The following is a 15,493-nucleotide window of genomic DNA, read 5'->3' as shown; positions in this document are numbered from 1 at the left end:
TTATTTATGAATACATATTCATTCTTCAAAGAATATGAACGTGCTAGTGGTAGTGAATATACCGCACTCACCTCTAAAAGGAGGTTTGAGATGATATAAGAAAATAATGTCATTATTATGGCATGAATGGTCATTGGTCACGTACCTATTGTACGCCAAAATATTTTGGCATTGTGATTATTAAAAGTTAACGGTAATGCAAGAAACAGATCTTGCATATAATTTTGACCATAACCATAATGGTATAACTTTCTCTTTAAAAGAGATATTCACCATATGGGTGTTGATGAATATGTGGTACTACAAAATTAATTAAGAACTCTACAAGAGCCAATTATACTATTTTGGAGAAACACAATTAATTACCAATAAGGTATTGTGTTGTAGTAAGTCTCAAAGAAACTTATTCAGTTTCCAAAGTATACGCGAAAGCGATTGATTATATTGAGACTATAAATAAAGGAAAGATTTAATATCTTCTATTACTACAACTTGTAGCGGGGTATATGTATGTGAAAAGCTACCCGCTTTATTCTCCAGTTTGTACTACACAAACAAAAGAATGCCACAATAAAAGGAAGTTTATTGATATAAAAACCCATATCATAATAAACTTGGAGTTTATTGATAATTGTACACGTCATGGTGTAAATATGAAGTTTATCAATATTGATAATTTATTCAGTTGGCATAATTGGTTTACCCATATCAATTTAAGTATGATGTGCAAAAATAAAAGAGAATTCACATGGGTAAATATTAAAGAACTAGAAAGTTCTTTACGAATTCTATTATGTTGCATGTTCTCATTATTTAATATACCAACTAAAATTGGGATTGAATCCCATGAATGCTGGAAATATAAAAGGTGAATATGGGCCCGTTCACCTGCCATGTATACCACATAAGATGCATCTATGAGATGGTTACATGTGCGATTATTATTAACCCGCAACATGGTATTTTGCGAGGTAACTTGCTCAATAATTTAATTTCGAGCATAATTTCCAGATTTTCTATTCAAGAAGTTCATCTTGATAAGTTGGTTTACATCACAGTTGGTTTAGCAAAATGATTTATTGAGTGCCTCTATTTAATAGCTAAACAATTGCTTATGAGAACAAAGTTATTTATATCAGTTTGATATACGTTATATACGAAAGTATATTATTTTCTTCCCTCACAAGTGGTTCAGGGTCAGGAACCAATAATTCCATCTTATTATTATTGATGTGCGGTGTATATTTTGATTAACACCATAACGCACAAAGGTGGATTCTCAAAGTTGAGGTAACAAGTTAGTTTTTCTAACATGAGGGGGAGACATGATAAACAGTTGAGAAAAAGTTACATGGAATGAATTATTATTTATACATCTCGATCCTCGAATAAGATAATATGAACTTTAAGTTCATAGAGATAATTCATTTGCAATATATTGCAAAGCATGCCAGACGCATTTGCTGACCCAAAGAAAGTAACTATATTCTCATTGCAAATGCTCTTATTAAATCCTAGAAGGACAAAGTCTATGGTACGTTTAAAGCGTATAGACAATCGGTTTCAAATAAACTTCTTGTTAAAGAAGATGAGCAAATGATCAAAATGATCATAATAAAGGAGGCAAGTGATCTAGAAGATCACATGACATAACACTTCATAAAATCTCATGAGAGATTCAAGTACATGAATATATGAATGAAGAGATCTCTATGTTATGTCTTTATGAAAAAAATATTGAAACCGATATAAAATGTTTGTCGACAACATCTATGATAGCGCTAAATATATATGAGCATCTTAAGTCTAGAGAAACAATTCAAGTAGAATTGGTTTCATATGAAAGACATGTAGTTCTGGAACTGCAATTCAAACACTTGAAAGTATAAGTCAATGGTATGTGCAATCAGTTTTCGATATCTCATATGTCTAGCATGACATGAAAACTTGATATGCATCTAAAGTCTATTATATGGCTTATATGACTTAACAATCCCTAAAGGATTTAAATTGCTTAAAGCATATAGAATTCTTGGTCATGAAGTACTACATCCTCAGTGCAATTTGTCCACAAATGTATCTTGCTATAACTATATGCATGATAATATGATAGCAAGAGTTTTCACCTCTATGTGAAGATATTGAACTGACGATTCCAACAAGATCATATGAAGACAATTCATCTCTATCAAGAATGAGGATTTCAAGGTGCAATATATTCATTCAACTTAATATGGCTGATTTGTTCATCAAATCTCTACCAAAGATCTTTTGAAGATGGTGCACAAGATTGAAATGCAAATGCTCAAGGATGTGAATTGATGCTCTCATCAGGGGGAGTTAATACGCGTTGTACTCTTTTTCCCTTACAAGGTTTTGTCCCAATGGGTTTTCCTTGCAAGGTTTTTAACGAGGCAACCAAAAGGCGTATTATTAGATATGTGTACTCTTTTTCCTTTTCTAGAATTTTTTTCTCATTGGGTTTTCTTTTAGTTAAGGTTTTAACGAGGCACATTATCTGTTGAATAGACATTCAAGGAGGAGTGTTATAAATAGAATTATATTTATGGTGAATGTCCATATTCAGAGAGATTCTAGGGTTCATTGCTTGGTGGCTAAGTCACCCTCTCCCTATAAATAGAGGCTTCTATTCCCATTGTAATTCATCCCAAAATTCAATAAGAATTCCCTCTCTACTTTTCTCTGCAATACTCTTCTTCTTCTTTTATTGTTTTATAACAAAACCAGGACTTTCAAATTATACTTTCCATTTTGTTTAATTTAGTAACTAATTAGATAGTCAACAACATTTTTTTAATCGTGATCTTCTTTATTTTTCCTTGTTTATTTCCTGTAAGTTTAGAAGAAAATTAATAGTCGATGTCTTCGTTCTACTATTGGTAGTACTCCCTCCGTTCACTTTTACTTGGTGTTTACCTCGAAAATACGAGTAACAGTTAAATTTGGTTTGTAGTTTTAAAGATACGTGATTAGATTCAATACTAATTAATAATCAAGAAATATGAAGTAGAAGTGAAAGAAATAAGTGAATCAAACCAATAAAACTCAGCAGCAGTAACCTCGAGCTTAATGACCTCGAGGTGGGTTTAGAATAATAAGAACAATTAAGCAAAAAAGTAAAGTAAGAGCAGTAGAGCTAAATGACAATTCTGATGAACTTTAGGCAAAAAGTAGAGAGTATATTCTTTGCTCAATAATGAGATGATCTTACAAATGATTGAGGCCCCCTTTATATAATAGGGTTACCCTAAATAAGGTATATTTCTATTTATATTAAAGAATATTGTTGATACAACTGTCTAACCGCCTAGTACAAAATCGTACAATCATATTCCGGGATTTGCGTCATGATTTTGGGGACGTGTCAGGAATCTAGCCATTCTGTTACAAATCAATAATGGTACTATTGCGGGGTCGAGCGTACTCGTCTTCGGCGTCCATTGTACTTTGATCTTTGGTCATTGCATCCTACCTTCGAGCTCGGATCCAATCCATCGGGCTCAAACTCGGGCTCGAGATGAACCCTCGAGCCTATAAATCGAAGGCCTCTGATTTTGACCGTATACACTTGGCATGTATACTAAAAATAGATTTCATTTTTACTTGTCATTTTACGCATATTAAGAGAAGACAATTTTTTTTTCCTGATATACCTGATGGAAAACAGGTATAAACAGCGGAAGCAAATAGCCAGGATCACTTGCATGTAATATAGACAACACATAATCACAGATTTTAATCGAACATAAAATCGATACTTATCTCTTGAAGCGTGACTGATCACGCTCAACTGAGTCTCGCAAAAGACTACGCGGGCGTTGCAAATATAATCTGAGTATTTATGCCCAGAGTCGAACCATAGAGAATTAACCTATCAATTACTATTGTCGGATTTACTAAATTCACACAATCTGTTTCCCCAAACTTTCTGATTCATAATGGTTGATTTTTCTAACAACTAAAGACTAAAAGTAATCAACAGCTGAAAATTAACTAAACTTGATGTGTAAACAATTGGAATAAGGTCTAAGGCAATGGTTTCCCCCGTTGGTAATTTCCTTGGTTGTATATGTCTTATAACTATGATTTAGTTGTCTCTATCAATCATGAACGCTCCAGCTATCATAAATCTTTCTCAAGCAATTATGATAATTTACTAGACGCACTCTATAAAGCTACGCTAGCTAGATTCACAATACAGTTCACTTAGATTGCACCCGAGGTATCGTTATCTCTAATCCAACCTCTAAACCCTCGGTTATGACTCTCGTCTATACTCCGGGAGTGATGTTGTTCATACAATCACCTAAATATGCACTCTCTCTCAAGTAGATACATAATAAATAGGAACAGATAATTGAGGGCACTTTCAACTAACCACAATCAAAACATAGATGAACAAATAGAGATTAACAACCAAATCCAACTATATTAATAAAACAACCAAGTCATCCCCAACGGGTTCCACCAAAACCTTAGATTAAGGTATTTAGCTACTCGTAACAATGGAGGAATAAACTACTAGAAGATTCATCATCAAAGATTGCAAGAAAAATAAAAGAGAATAAGAATAATGATGTTTTTGGTGATCTCTCACACTTGTTTCTCTTGCCAAAGTACTCTCAAAAGTAAGTTTTACCCTATGAAAACCTTGATTATTTAACCTTGGGCGAGCTTGACTTTATATAGGTTAAGTGGGTTTCTCTCCAGATTTCCAATTTTACCCCTAAATAATTCTTTTCCGGACCGGCCTCGCGCGAGCTCGCGGGTCATTCTGCCTTAGCCCTTTACGCGCGCGAACTACTGCGCTAACTTGCGCATCTGCTCGCGCATCTGGGCCATGCTTTCTTCCATTCTTTGTCTCGTTCTTGCGCGCACTCAGCTCCGAGGGGCCGTTCTTGCTCATAAATCATTCCAATAGCCTCTTGAAAGCATCATATTAGCTCCTCATCCTGCAATGTATACAAATCACAATTAGAGCCTATTTTTAATCAATTAACCATATTATTACATTGGAATATAATCAAGCGGAAGCATAAACAATAGCTAAATCACCTAGATTTCGCCTATTATCAGTGACCGCGATCGCAAGAAGCCTCCAAGCAAGAACGAAACTATCCACGAGACCGTCCTCCAGTTCCACAGTCTTCTGCTGTGTGACCCGAATAATGTCCGAAATTAGCGAAACTCGTGTGGGCGAGTTTCTCCTAGGAAAACCATGTAGTAAAAATTATTTTCTCCTTATGGAATAAGACCCCTTTATATAGCCAAAGCTTTTAGGGCTTAAAACCTTAAAAGAAATTTTAAAAAAAACTCTTTCTCTCTCGGCGCCCGTTAAGTGCTCTAACCTGCGCCTCGTCGGAAAATGGGAGGAAGAGGACGACCAAGGAAGAACACTAGCAATCTCACTGATGTCAGCGTTAAGGAACAAGGAAAGCAATCAGTAAAAGCTAAAGAGAAAATGAACGAAGAAGACGATCTAGATCTAGAAAGTGATAATGAACTGAATTGGCCAGATCTGAGCACTGCTCAGCTGAAACTGGCAGCACCAGAGAAGATAGTGACCAAAGCGACACCAATGATGAACTCCGGAACAAAAAACACACATGCAGGGAAGATCGGAGCTAAAGAGGAAAGTTCGAGCAAAAATCCAAGAAATGGAACAGTAAATTTAAAGGTAACCATGGAACAGAGGAACAAAGCACAAGGAAACGAGAAGAGTATGCAGGACAAGCAAACGCAGGGAGCTGGGGGAAGATCGTGGGTGGATTGTTTAGCGAAAACAAACTAAAGGAATGAATCTCTCATATATTCCACCAGTGGTACAAGATGGTGAAGTAGTGATACAACTGTTGGAAGATGACATAGAGGAGGAACAACAGAAATGGAATAGAGCCTTAATTTTATATGTTGTGGGAAACATCCCAACAATTGGAGCAGTTGAACGATTTATAGCTCAACAATGTGGGAAAATCAGGAAGCCAAAGGTACTGTTTCACAGTGACGGTTATTTTATTGTTTTGATGCATAGTACTGAAGAAAGGGACGATGTTATAATGAATGGCCCATACACATTGGATAATAGACCAATTATCCTAAGGCCATGGAAGGAGGGGTTTGATTTTGAGGATGAGATTCTCAGAACTATCTCACTATGGGTGAAATTCCCTAAACTGCCACTTAGTTACTGGAGTAGCAAGGCTCTAAGTAAGATAGGGAGTGGGCTGGGTAAACCTCTATATGTTGATGCATGTACAACTATGACTGACAGAGTTTCATATGCAAGAGTTCTAATCGAGATGGACATTATGAGGCCCTTACCAAGATCAATAGAACTCTGTGATCCAACTGGGAAAAGGATTGATCAGATAGTGCAATATGACTGGAAGCCACAATATTGCCAAGAATGTTGTCAACTCGGCCACTCATGTAAGGAACAACAGCAGAAACATAGTGAAGAGGGGCAGTAGAGGACCAATAACCAGAAGCCAAAGCAAGAATGGTAAATAGTAAGGAAGCTTGATCCAAAGGTGGATAAGATAGATGGCCAAGGAAGGTTCATGGAGAATCTTGAAACAGAAGAAGGATTAGGCCCAAATAAGCAAGGGAATGGCAACCAATGGCAGATTGCTAGTGGAAGGTCTGCATCAAAAAAAACAAATGGGAGCTAAAGGGGGAGATGAAGTCAACATAGGCAATGCATTTAAAGTCCTGGTTGACATTGTCCAGAAAATAATGCAATTCTCTGAAGAACAGGATATGAGAAGTAGGAGGAGTGGACAAGGAAGTGAAGATAATCCCAAAGTAACAAATATATCATGATAAACATTATAACATGGAATGTAAGGGGAATGAATAAGGTGTATAAGCAAAAACTACTAAAAAATTTCTATAAGGAGAATAAAGTAGCAATAATAGCAGTTCTGGAAAATAGAGTAAAAGAAAGTAAGGTTGATGCACTAATGAGGAAAGTATTTTGGGATTGGAAGTGGGTAACCAACTATGAAGTAGCACCGGGTGGGAGAATTTGGGTTGTTTGGGATCAGACAAGGTTGGAGTTTGAAGTCAAACAAGTACATGATCAATACATAGCAGGGCAAATAACCATGAGGCAATGTAACAGTAACTTCTTTTTTGTTGCAGTATATGGAAAACATAATATCCAAGATAGGAAGAGTATGTGGAATGATCTCAAAAGGACAATGAATGGAGTAAATTGGCCAAGTGTTGTAATGGGGGATTTATGTCCATTGAAGATAGAATACAAGGGAACCCAGTACAAGATGTGGAAGTGAGAGATCTTAAAAATTTTATAGGGGAGGCTGGATTGATTGAAATGAGAACAATAAGGAGATATTACACATGGACAAACAACACTGTGCATAGTAGAATTGATATAATCCTAGTCAATGCAGAATGGATACAAAAGTGGCCTCAAATGGAGGGGATCATCATGCAATCTGAGTTTTCTGATCACTGCCCATTGATGATAACTATGGCTGAAGATATTGTACAGGGGAAGAGGCCTTTCAAGTTTTTTAACTGCCTAGCTAACCATCAAAAGTTTGAGGAAATAGTGAGTCATTGCTGGAGGAGGAAACATAGGGGCAACAAGATGCAAAATGTCTGGTACAAGCTTAAAACAATGAAAGGTGAACTAAAGAAGCTAAACACTCAGGAATACAGGAGTGTGTGGGATAAGATACAAGAAACAAAAAACAAATTGATACAGCTACAACAAGTTATGCAATCTCCAGAGAATGATAGTGCAGTCATAGAGGAAGAAAAGAAGACTAAAATGGAGCTGGCTAAATGGATGGAAGTAGAGGAAAGCATAATGAAACAGAAGGCTAGATTCAAGTGGCTAAAAGAGGGGGACTCCAACACAGCATATTTTCATGCTTGTGTGAAAAACAGACAGGCAAGGAACACATTGGAAGACTTACAAATAATGAAGGGCACATACTGCAGAACACAAAGGAGGTTAAAGAGGAGATCCTACAGTTTTATAAAGCACTACTAGGTACAGCAGCCTCTGCTTTGCCAATAGTGAATCCAGATATAATAAGGAGTGGGAATATGCTGAGCAGGAATCAACAAATGCAGCTAATAAAGCCAGTCACAAAGGAAGAAGTACTGACAACTTTGAAGGGTATAGATGATAGCAAGGCACCAGGATGTGATGGATATAATGCCTATTTTTTCAAAAGGACATGGAGTATAACAGGGAAATTACATCAGCAGTATTGGACTTCTTTGAAAATATAGATTTGTGCAAAGCCATAAACTGCACTACTATTACCTTGATCCCTAAAGTGAAGAATCCAACAAATATCAAGGAATTTAGGCCTATTTCCTGCTGTACAATGCTATATAAGATAATCTCTAAGATCCTAACAACAAGATTACAGGAAGTCATGCCAGAATTAATAGACAAATGCCAAACAACTTTTGTTCCAGTGAGAATGATAGCTGATAACATCATCATGAGCCATGAGCTGGTTAAAGGTTATGGAAGGAAAAACATATCACCAAGGTGTATGCTGAAGATTGACATGCAAAAAACATATGATTCTGTGGAGTGGATATACATAGAGCAAATGATGAAACTACTGGGATTCCCTGAGAAGTTTGTTAGGTGGGTAAATGGAATGCATCAGTATTGTGCACTATACAATAATCATCAATGGGCAACCAGCAAAACCTTTTGAGGCAAGGAAGGGGCTTAGGCAGGGTGACCCATTGTCTCCTGTGCTATTTGTGATGGCAATGGAGTACTTGAGCAGACTATTGAAAACCTTAAAGGGGAACAAAGAGTTCAAATACCACCCTAAGTGTGCTAAAGTCAATTTAGTACACTTAGGTTTTGCTGACGATTTGTTACTTTTTTGCAGGGGAGATATACAATCAGTCAAGGAAATGCATCAACAATTTATAACCTTTTCTGAGGCATCAGGACTAAGTGCAAACCAAAACAAGAGCTGCATATACTTTGGAAGAGTTGACCTTGTGAACCAAAGAAGGATTATGGATATGCTGGGATACAACAAGGGAGAGTTACCCTTCAGATATTTAGGGGTACCTTTAAGCACAAAGAAGCTATCAATTATCCAATGTGAGGCTTTGATTGATAGGATGCTGAATAAAATACAATGCTGGACATCAAAATTCCTGTCATATGCAGGGAGAGTTGTGCTTATAAAGAGTGTCTTGACTACAATTCAAAACTTCTGGGCTCAGATCTTTATCTTGCCAAAGAAGATATTTTAGTTCATTGAAACAATATGTAGAAGGTTCCTATGGTCAGGGAATGCAGAGCCTACTAGGAAGGCACTGATTGCTTGGAAAAAGCTGTGCTGTCCAAGAGTTGCAGGTGGTTTGAATTTTACTAATGTGGAACTATGGAACAAAGCTGTCATTTGCAAGTTACTATGGAACATATGCAAGCAGAAGGAAAAGTTATGGATACAATGGGTTAATGCTTACTACATAAAAGGAAATACAATATGGAATACAACACCTAAGAATGCATCTTAGGTCATTCAACAAGTCTTCAAGGCAAAGAAGTATTTTGAAAATGCTGGCTACACTGAACAAGAGGTGCACAGGATAGACAGCTTCTCAATCAAACAAATGTATAAAGCCATGCAGGGGGAGTTTCAGAAGGTAGCTTGGAGGAAAATAATATGCAACAACTATGGACTTCCAAAATGGATATTCATATTGAAAATTGCAATTCTGGAAAGATTAGCAACAAAGAAAAGATTAGCAAGATGGGGAGTTAATATAGAAACCTCATGTGCACTATGCCAACAAGGGACTGAATTAGTTCAACATTTGTACTTTGAATGCGAAATGACAGGAATAATATGGCAGCAACTGCTGCATTGGCGAGGAATACAGAGGAAGAAGCTGAAATGGCAAGAAGAACTGGCATAGATACAAAGAGTAGCAAAAGGAAGAAGTGGAGGAGCAGATTTATGCAGAATGACTTTAGCTGCTGCAGTTTACTATATATGGCAGGAAAGAAATAATGTCATCTTCAAACAGAAAAGAAGAACAGCAGCAAACATAGTCAGAATGATTATTCAGGAAATCCACATTAGAGCCACCATGTTCCCTAGGTTAGAAAGGACTATGACCAAAGTGAACTGGTACCCGGATACAATGGAACAATGATAGAGGATAGAAAAGTAGGAAAGTAGAATTGTAGAAGGACCCAAACTGGGGCTGCATGTCCAGTGGGGTGGTCTGCTCGTTTGTCTCTCATGTAAATATTTTTAGTTGGTAAATAAAGTCAATTAATTACCAAAAAAAAAAATTATTCGGTCACAGTAGGGTCCGCAATATTTAATTAACGAGCCTTCCTATTATGGACTTAATTTGAAATATCCGAATTAATACTGCCATAATAAATTACGAATTATTTCACTAAAAATTTGTAACTGTACTCCTCAGTTCAATTTCGGAATTCTTCCATTAAATCTTATTTAACTCCCCATGTTAAGATTCAGAGACTAATCAAATAAATTAAATTACTGACAATTTAATTCATTGATTATTCCTTTAGACTTTCGCTTAACTTATTTCATGTGACGGATAAAAAATCCACCTGCAGGGTTTACACATGAAAACTTATAAGCTTTCATAAAGGTGTATCATCAATCTCTAAACCGAGACATGGATTCCATCAACTACATATTACTTTGCCAATGTACATTGTTATTATCCAATTTACCAGGCATATTGACCCACGAAAGGATCTCGCCTTTTAATAAACCAAAACAATAATAATATACACAGCTAATAATAATTATATCAAGATTAAGAGTATAAGTACATTTAATGCTAGAGAGTTTGTTTTATTAAGTCAGTATAAAATACTTATCTCTACTTGGTCCGTTCAATACATACAAAATGTACTAGCACAAGAAGTCGGAATTAAACTATTCCCATAATCAAGATAAATTATATTTAATCTTGTGCTACAATCATTCCAGATGGTTTGTCCAATTCCATCATTAGATTGTGAACCTGATCTTTATACTTATAAGAACCGATGATTTAATCTTTCGTGTATAAGCTAAACTCTATACACTAAATCATCTACTATATAAGTAAAGGACACAAATGAATATATGATCTATTTAAAACTTTATTAAAATTGAATAAACAATTGTTCCATAATAAATACTATATCCAAACCAAAATTCATGGTTAATAGTATATATCCCAGCAATACCCACATTATTTATTACTCATTTTAAATTATTTTCTCAAATCCAATAAAATATGCATAAATTAATATGGGTATCATGGTAAATTATGCACTTCATTTATCATTTCTTAAGGGGCGTGAAAAGTCAAAACGTGTCAAGTAAAAGTGAATGGAGGGAGTATTAATCTGTTATCTCAAAACTGATACATTTATTAGCTTAATTTAAACTCTTTATGGTTTGTAATTGCACATTCACATTTCTTGTATGATTCGTGGCACAGTCATGGCTGTTTGAACAAATAATTGTTGAACCAATCGATAACAAGTTGATTGGGGTGAATCTTAGTTGAGCTTAATAAATCCTAGATCAAATAGCATGAAAATTAGATATAACGAGAAGATCTCAGTAGCATTAATCTGTAAACTTAATGCACTATGATTGACAGTGTATGTAATATCATAAATATGCAATAAATGGAAGAAGGATAATGGTTGTCGTAAAAAAGGGGGGGTGCCTCCCAATGATTATATGATTGGGAGAGGAATCTTGAGATTTATGGATGAAAGTTAAATAACATGTGCTTGAGTGAAGCGAATAAGACAACCTTTTTGTATATTCCCTCTTCTCTTTTAAAATCATTTCTCTTCTCTTTCAAAATGGCAGATCCCCTCTTTGTTTACTATTTCCTCCTATTTATAAGGGATATTTTCCAAAAAACCCTAAAAAGTACAACATAAAGAATATCCAAAAAGAATATTCTTCCTGTCCCTTTCTAAGTTTAAACTACCGAAATCTTATTTCAGCTGCCTGGCTCTGGTCGTCGTCCTTTGCCACAACGACCGTCAGTCGTTGTGTTGTAGTGAATCCTTCCCATCTTGCTTATCCGTTGCCGTGGTTGCCAAATTTGGACCAATACAGTTAGTCCCTCCGCTTGTTGAGGTCGTGGCCCTACACGTCCTTGATAAGCGGATATCATCCGTTTTCGTTGGAGAATTTGGCTGTTGAATTGCGCCGGTTTGGCCAAGTCCTAGAGAGCGACACATCCCATGGAATCCTAATTGATGTTGTTATCAGGATGTGACGTCACTCCCACGCGCGTCATCATTACGCACCTTCCTGAGACAACGTCTAATTGCTTGTCGCTTTGGTTTTAGCGCCATTGGTACTCTTCTGCTTCGATTCTCGCACCATCCAACCCTATAAATAGGTGAAGGTTTTGTCTTTTCAGAAATTTTTAGCCATTTACTTCCTTATGTATACATTGCCCCCTTTGATTATCTTTCTCAATTCTTTAGCTCAGTTTCTGTAGCTCTACTTCTCATCTTTCCGTTCAGTCACCGTTCCTCATTTTAGGCTTACCAGCACACCTTCTATTATCAAGATGCCCTGAACTCACCATGCACGTGATGAGGTTTCCGACGCTACTCCGTTGTCCATGGCCCCTCCTTCCAGTAGCGAGGATGTAGCGGTTGAGGAGGGTGATAGTTTCCCCACCGTGGAAGAGATACTCCCAAGAAACCCTATGTTCAGGAACGATTTCCACAAGTAGCCTGCTCCTTCCCCCGTTCCGGTGATCTCTGAGACCGGTCCAACTCACATAAGTGAACTCCGGTCTACGTACAATATTCCTCCTTATGTCGAGATGGTTCCAGCCCGGGGGGGGGGGGGAGGGACCTCGTGGTGGTCCACAGACCGGGATATTGTGCTTTTTACGTGCATCCTTTTGTGATCAGTCATACCCTCCCTCTCCTTCCGCTGGAGGAGTAGTTCTGTCGATTCTACAAAATCTGCTCGGCGCAGCTGTCTCTGTATACGTATAAAAAATTTTTGGTGCTGACGAAGTATTCGGAGTTGGCTAGGTGTGAGGTTGGCATTCACCACCTTTTACATTTATTTTCCCCGATTTTTCATAGTGGTACCATGATACATCTGCGACATTGTGGGACCAGGGGGTTGGTGGTTGGAACGGACGATAGGGCAAGCCGAAAGTTTTGGCACGAATATTTCTTCATCAAAATGGAGCATTTGGTATCGGACCCCGCTGGGTTTCCAGAGCAGTGGAATCATAACCGTAGGTGTTGGTAGCGCACGCCTGTTGTTTACTTTCGTTCTTTCTAATTTTTATTTACCTGTGACTTTTCTGTGCAGCCGAGAGACATGCACCCTTTCCCATCATCAGCATTGAGGATTGGGTAGCTCGTGTGTTACCTCACGTGGTGGGGCTCGGGATTGGCCTGCCTTCCTCAAATGCTTTGGGCCGAAAGTTCCGTCTGGTAAGTGTTTATTTTGCTCTGATCTTCGGTTTTTTTTCCATCGTTTATTGATACAACCTCTTTGTGGTGATAGGTCGTAGGATTTCCAAGAAGAAGGCTCCGGTTCCGGCACTTTGCCAGGCCATCGCGTCGGTGGGGATGCGATTTACCTTAGCTGAGTCCGTTCGAGGAGATCGTACTCAAACTGTAGCAACAAGGGACTCTCCTTATGAAGTTGTTGTACGGGAAGAGATCTCTTCTTGGCCGGTCCATCACCTCGTGGATGAGCGTTCCAACAGGGATGAATCACCGTCGAGGAAAAGGAGGAGGGTGGAGCTTGGGAAGGCCATCGCCACCGATCTTAAAAAGAAAAGAGTTGTTACTTTGGGAGTGCGTCCTCGCCTAGGTCAGGTACATGGGCCGTTTTTATGGCGGATGCAATTTTTGCGGGGAGGTCCCCTAGGGCCGAAGGGGCATGTCAAGGCGGGGGATCTGTATGATCTGCTGAGGGTGGTGCGTCGTCTGCTGTCGGAGGAGGTGGAATGGTGCATGCCGAGGATGACGGTTCAGGTTCGGACGTCAATCCCGAAGATGTACAAGCTTTATTGGAGTGACATACTCGCGTGGAAGTGAGGACGGAGGGTCCCGACCGACACATAGTCATTCCCGTGGATTACGACTAATTCCGAGTGGGCGACATCGGCGTTTGCCCATATGTGCGCTGCTTTCGAGAGTATGGAGCTTAAGGCGATGAGTAACGTAGAGCTATCGCGGAGTACTTCCGGCATGGCTTTGCGGGTAGGTGTTTTTCTCTCTTCTTTTTGTTTTTGAATTTGTTTTTTATACGTAATCTACTTAAGCTGGCATTCTTTCCTCTACGTGTTAGACTCTCATCATGGAGATCAAGCGCGATCAGAGGATGAGCGGAGGACGGCCATTTTTGGGAAAGTGGCCTCTAAATACAAGGAGTATCGTACTAAGCATCGTGCATTAGCCGATGTCTTCACTCGGGACAATAATTTTTACCTATTCCGTGACGGGCTCAAGCAGAAGGAGGAAGAGTTGGCACAAAAGGTCGAAGAGCTAAAAGAGCGGGACGAGGAGCTGATGAAGGCCATTGCTCGATGTAGTGAACTTGAGGCGGTTCTTAAGGCCAAGGAGGACGAGTTTGAGGTGTGCAAGGGGGTGATGGCCGAGAACGCCGACCTTCAAGCGTGGATGACCACCTTAACTGCTGAACTTGATCGACGGGAGGCGGAGGCTGTCGATCTGAGGGGCGAGCTGAGTGTTAAGGCTGATGGATTGGCTCGTGCTGAAAGGGATAGGGCGACTGCCATCTCTAAGGTAGCGGCTTTGGAAGACGCCCTTCGCGTCTGTAGGCCTGAGCAGAATAATGAGATGGAAACGTCCGCGCTCAAGGTAGCGAGGTTTGAGGAACGAATCCGAGATCTGGAGGCGGAGTTGTCCGTGTTGAACGAACAAGTTATTTCTTTGAAGGCGGAGGAAGTGCGACGGCACTCGCAACCCTCACATATCATGCCTCGACTGATCCCGCCGTGCCGCGGGAATTATATGAGATGTAGGTCCACACCGAGGCTCAACTTGACGTGTACAAGTCCCTGCAAGCCAAGGGGAAGGTTTTCGAGGCGGAACTTCGGGATGTGCGTATTAAAACACATGCAGCTCGTGAGGCTTGTGGTTACGATCCCGACATGCCTGGCGGTGACGACGTTGATGACGATGATACGGACAGGATCGCCTCCGATTCTTGGTATAATGAGGAGTATGCCATGGGGGACGATGTGGCCTAGGACTTTGTTGTATTCGTTTTTTTGCTTTGCTATTTTTGTGAGGGCGTCTTTGAGCCCTTTGTAAAAAAACTCTTGTAATATATCAGTTGTAATGGAACGATTACTTTTTTTGTTGTTGTGTACCTCTAAATTGTTATTTTTTGTTTGTTGCAAGGGGGTCCCGGGCTTTTCAGCCTCGTGTGATGTTTTG

The 15,493-nt window shown here is 38.8% G+C and overlaps 1 protein-coding gene across 1 annotated transcript; it reads left to right on the top strand.

Annotated features, from left to right (window-relative positions):
* Window positions 1-5,816: 5,816 nt before the first annotated feature.
* On the top strand, window positions 5,817-6,491 carry LOC109217865. Its single transcript, XM_019382151.1, has one exon. It carries the CDS (start codon window positions 5,817-5,819, stop codon window positions 6,489-6,491), a length of 675 nt encoding a protein of 224 aa, XP_019237696.1.
* Window positions 6,492-15,493: the final 9,002 nt, after the last annotated feature.

Source organism: Nicotiana attenuata, unplaced genomic scaffold, assembly GCF_001879085.1.
Source record: "Nicotiana attenuata strain UT unplaced genomic scaffold, NIATTr2, whole genome shotgun sequence".
Classification (NCBI taxonomy): domain Eukaryota; kingdom Viridiplantae; phylum Streptophyta; class Magnoliopsida; order Solanales; family Solanaceae; genus Nicotiana; species Nicotiana attenuata.
The sequence above is the reverse complement of the archived record's forward strand: the minus strand, read 5'-3'. Positions and strand labels throughout refer to the sequence as shown.

Coding starts and splice junctions, on each gene's coding strand:
- LOC109217865 (XM_019382151.1), top strand. CDS start 5,817: ATGAATCTCTCATATATTCCACCAGTGGTACAAGATGGTGAAGTAGTG.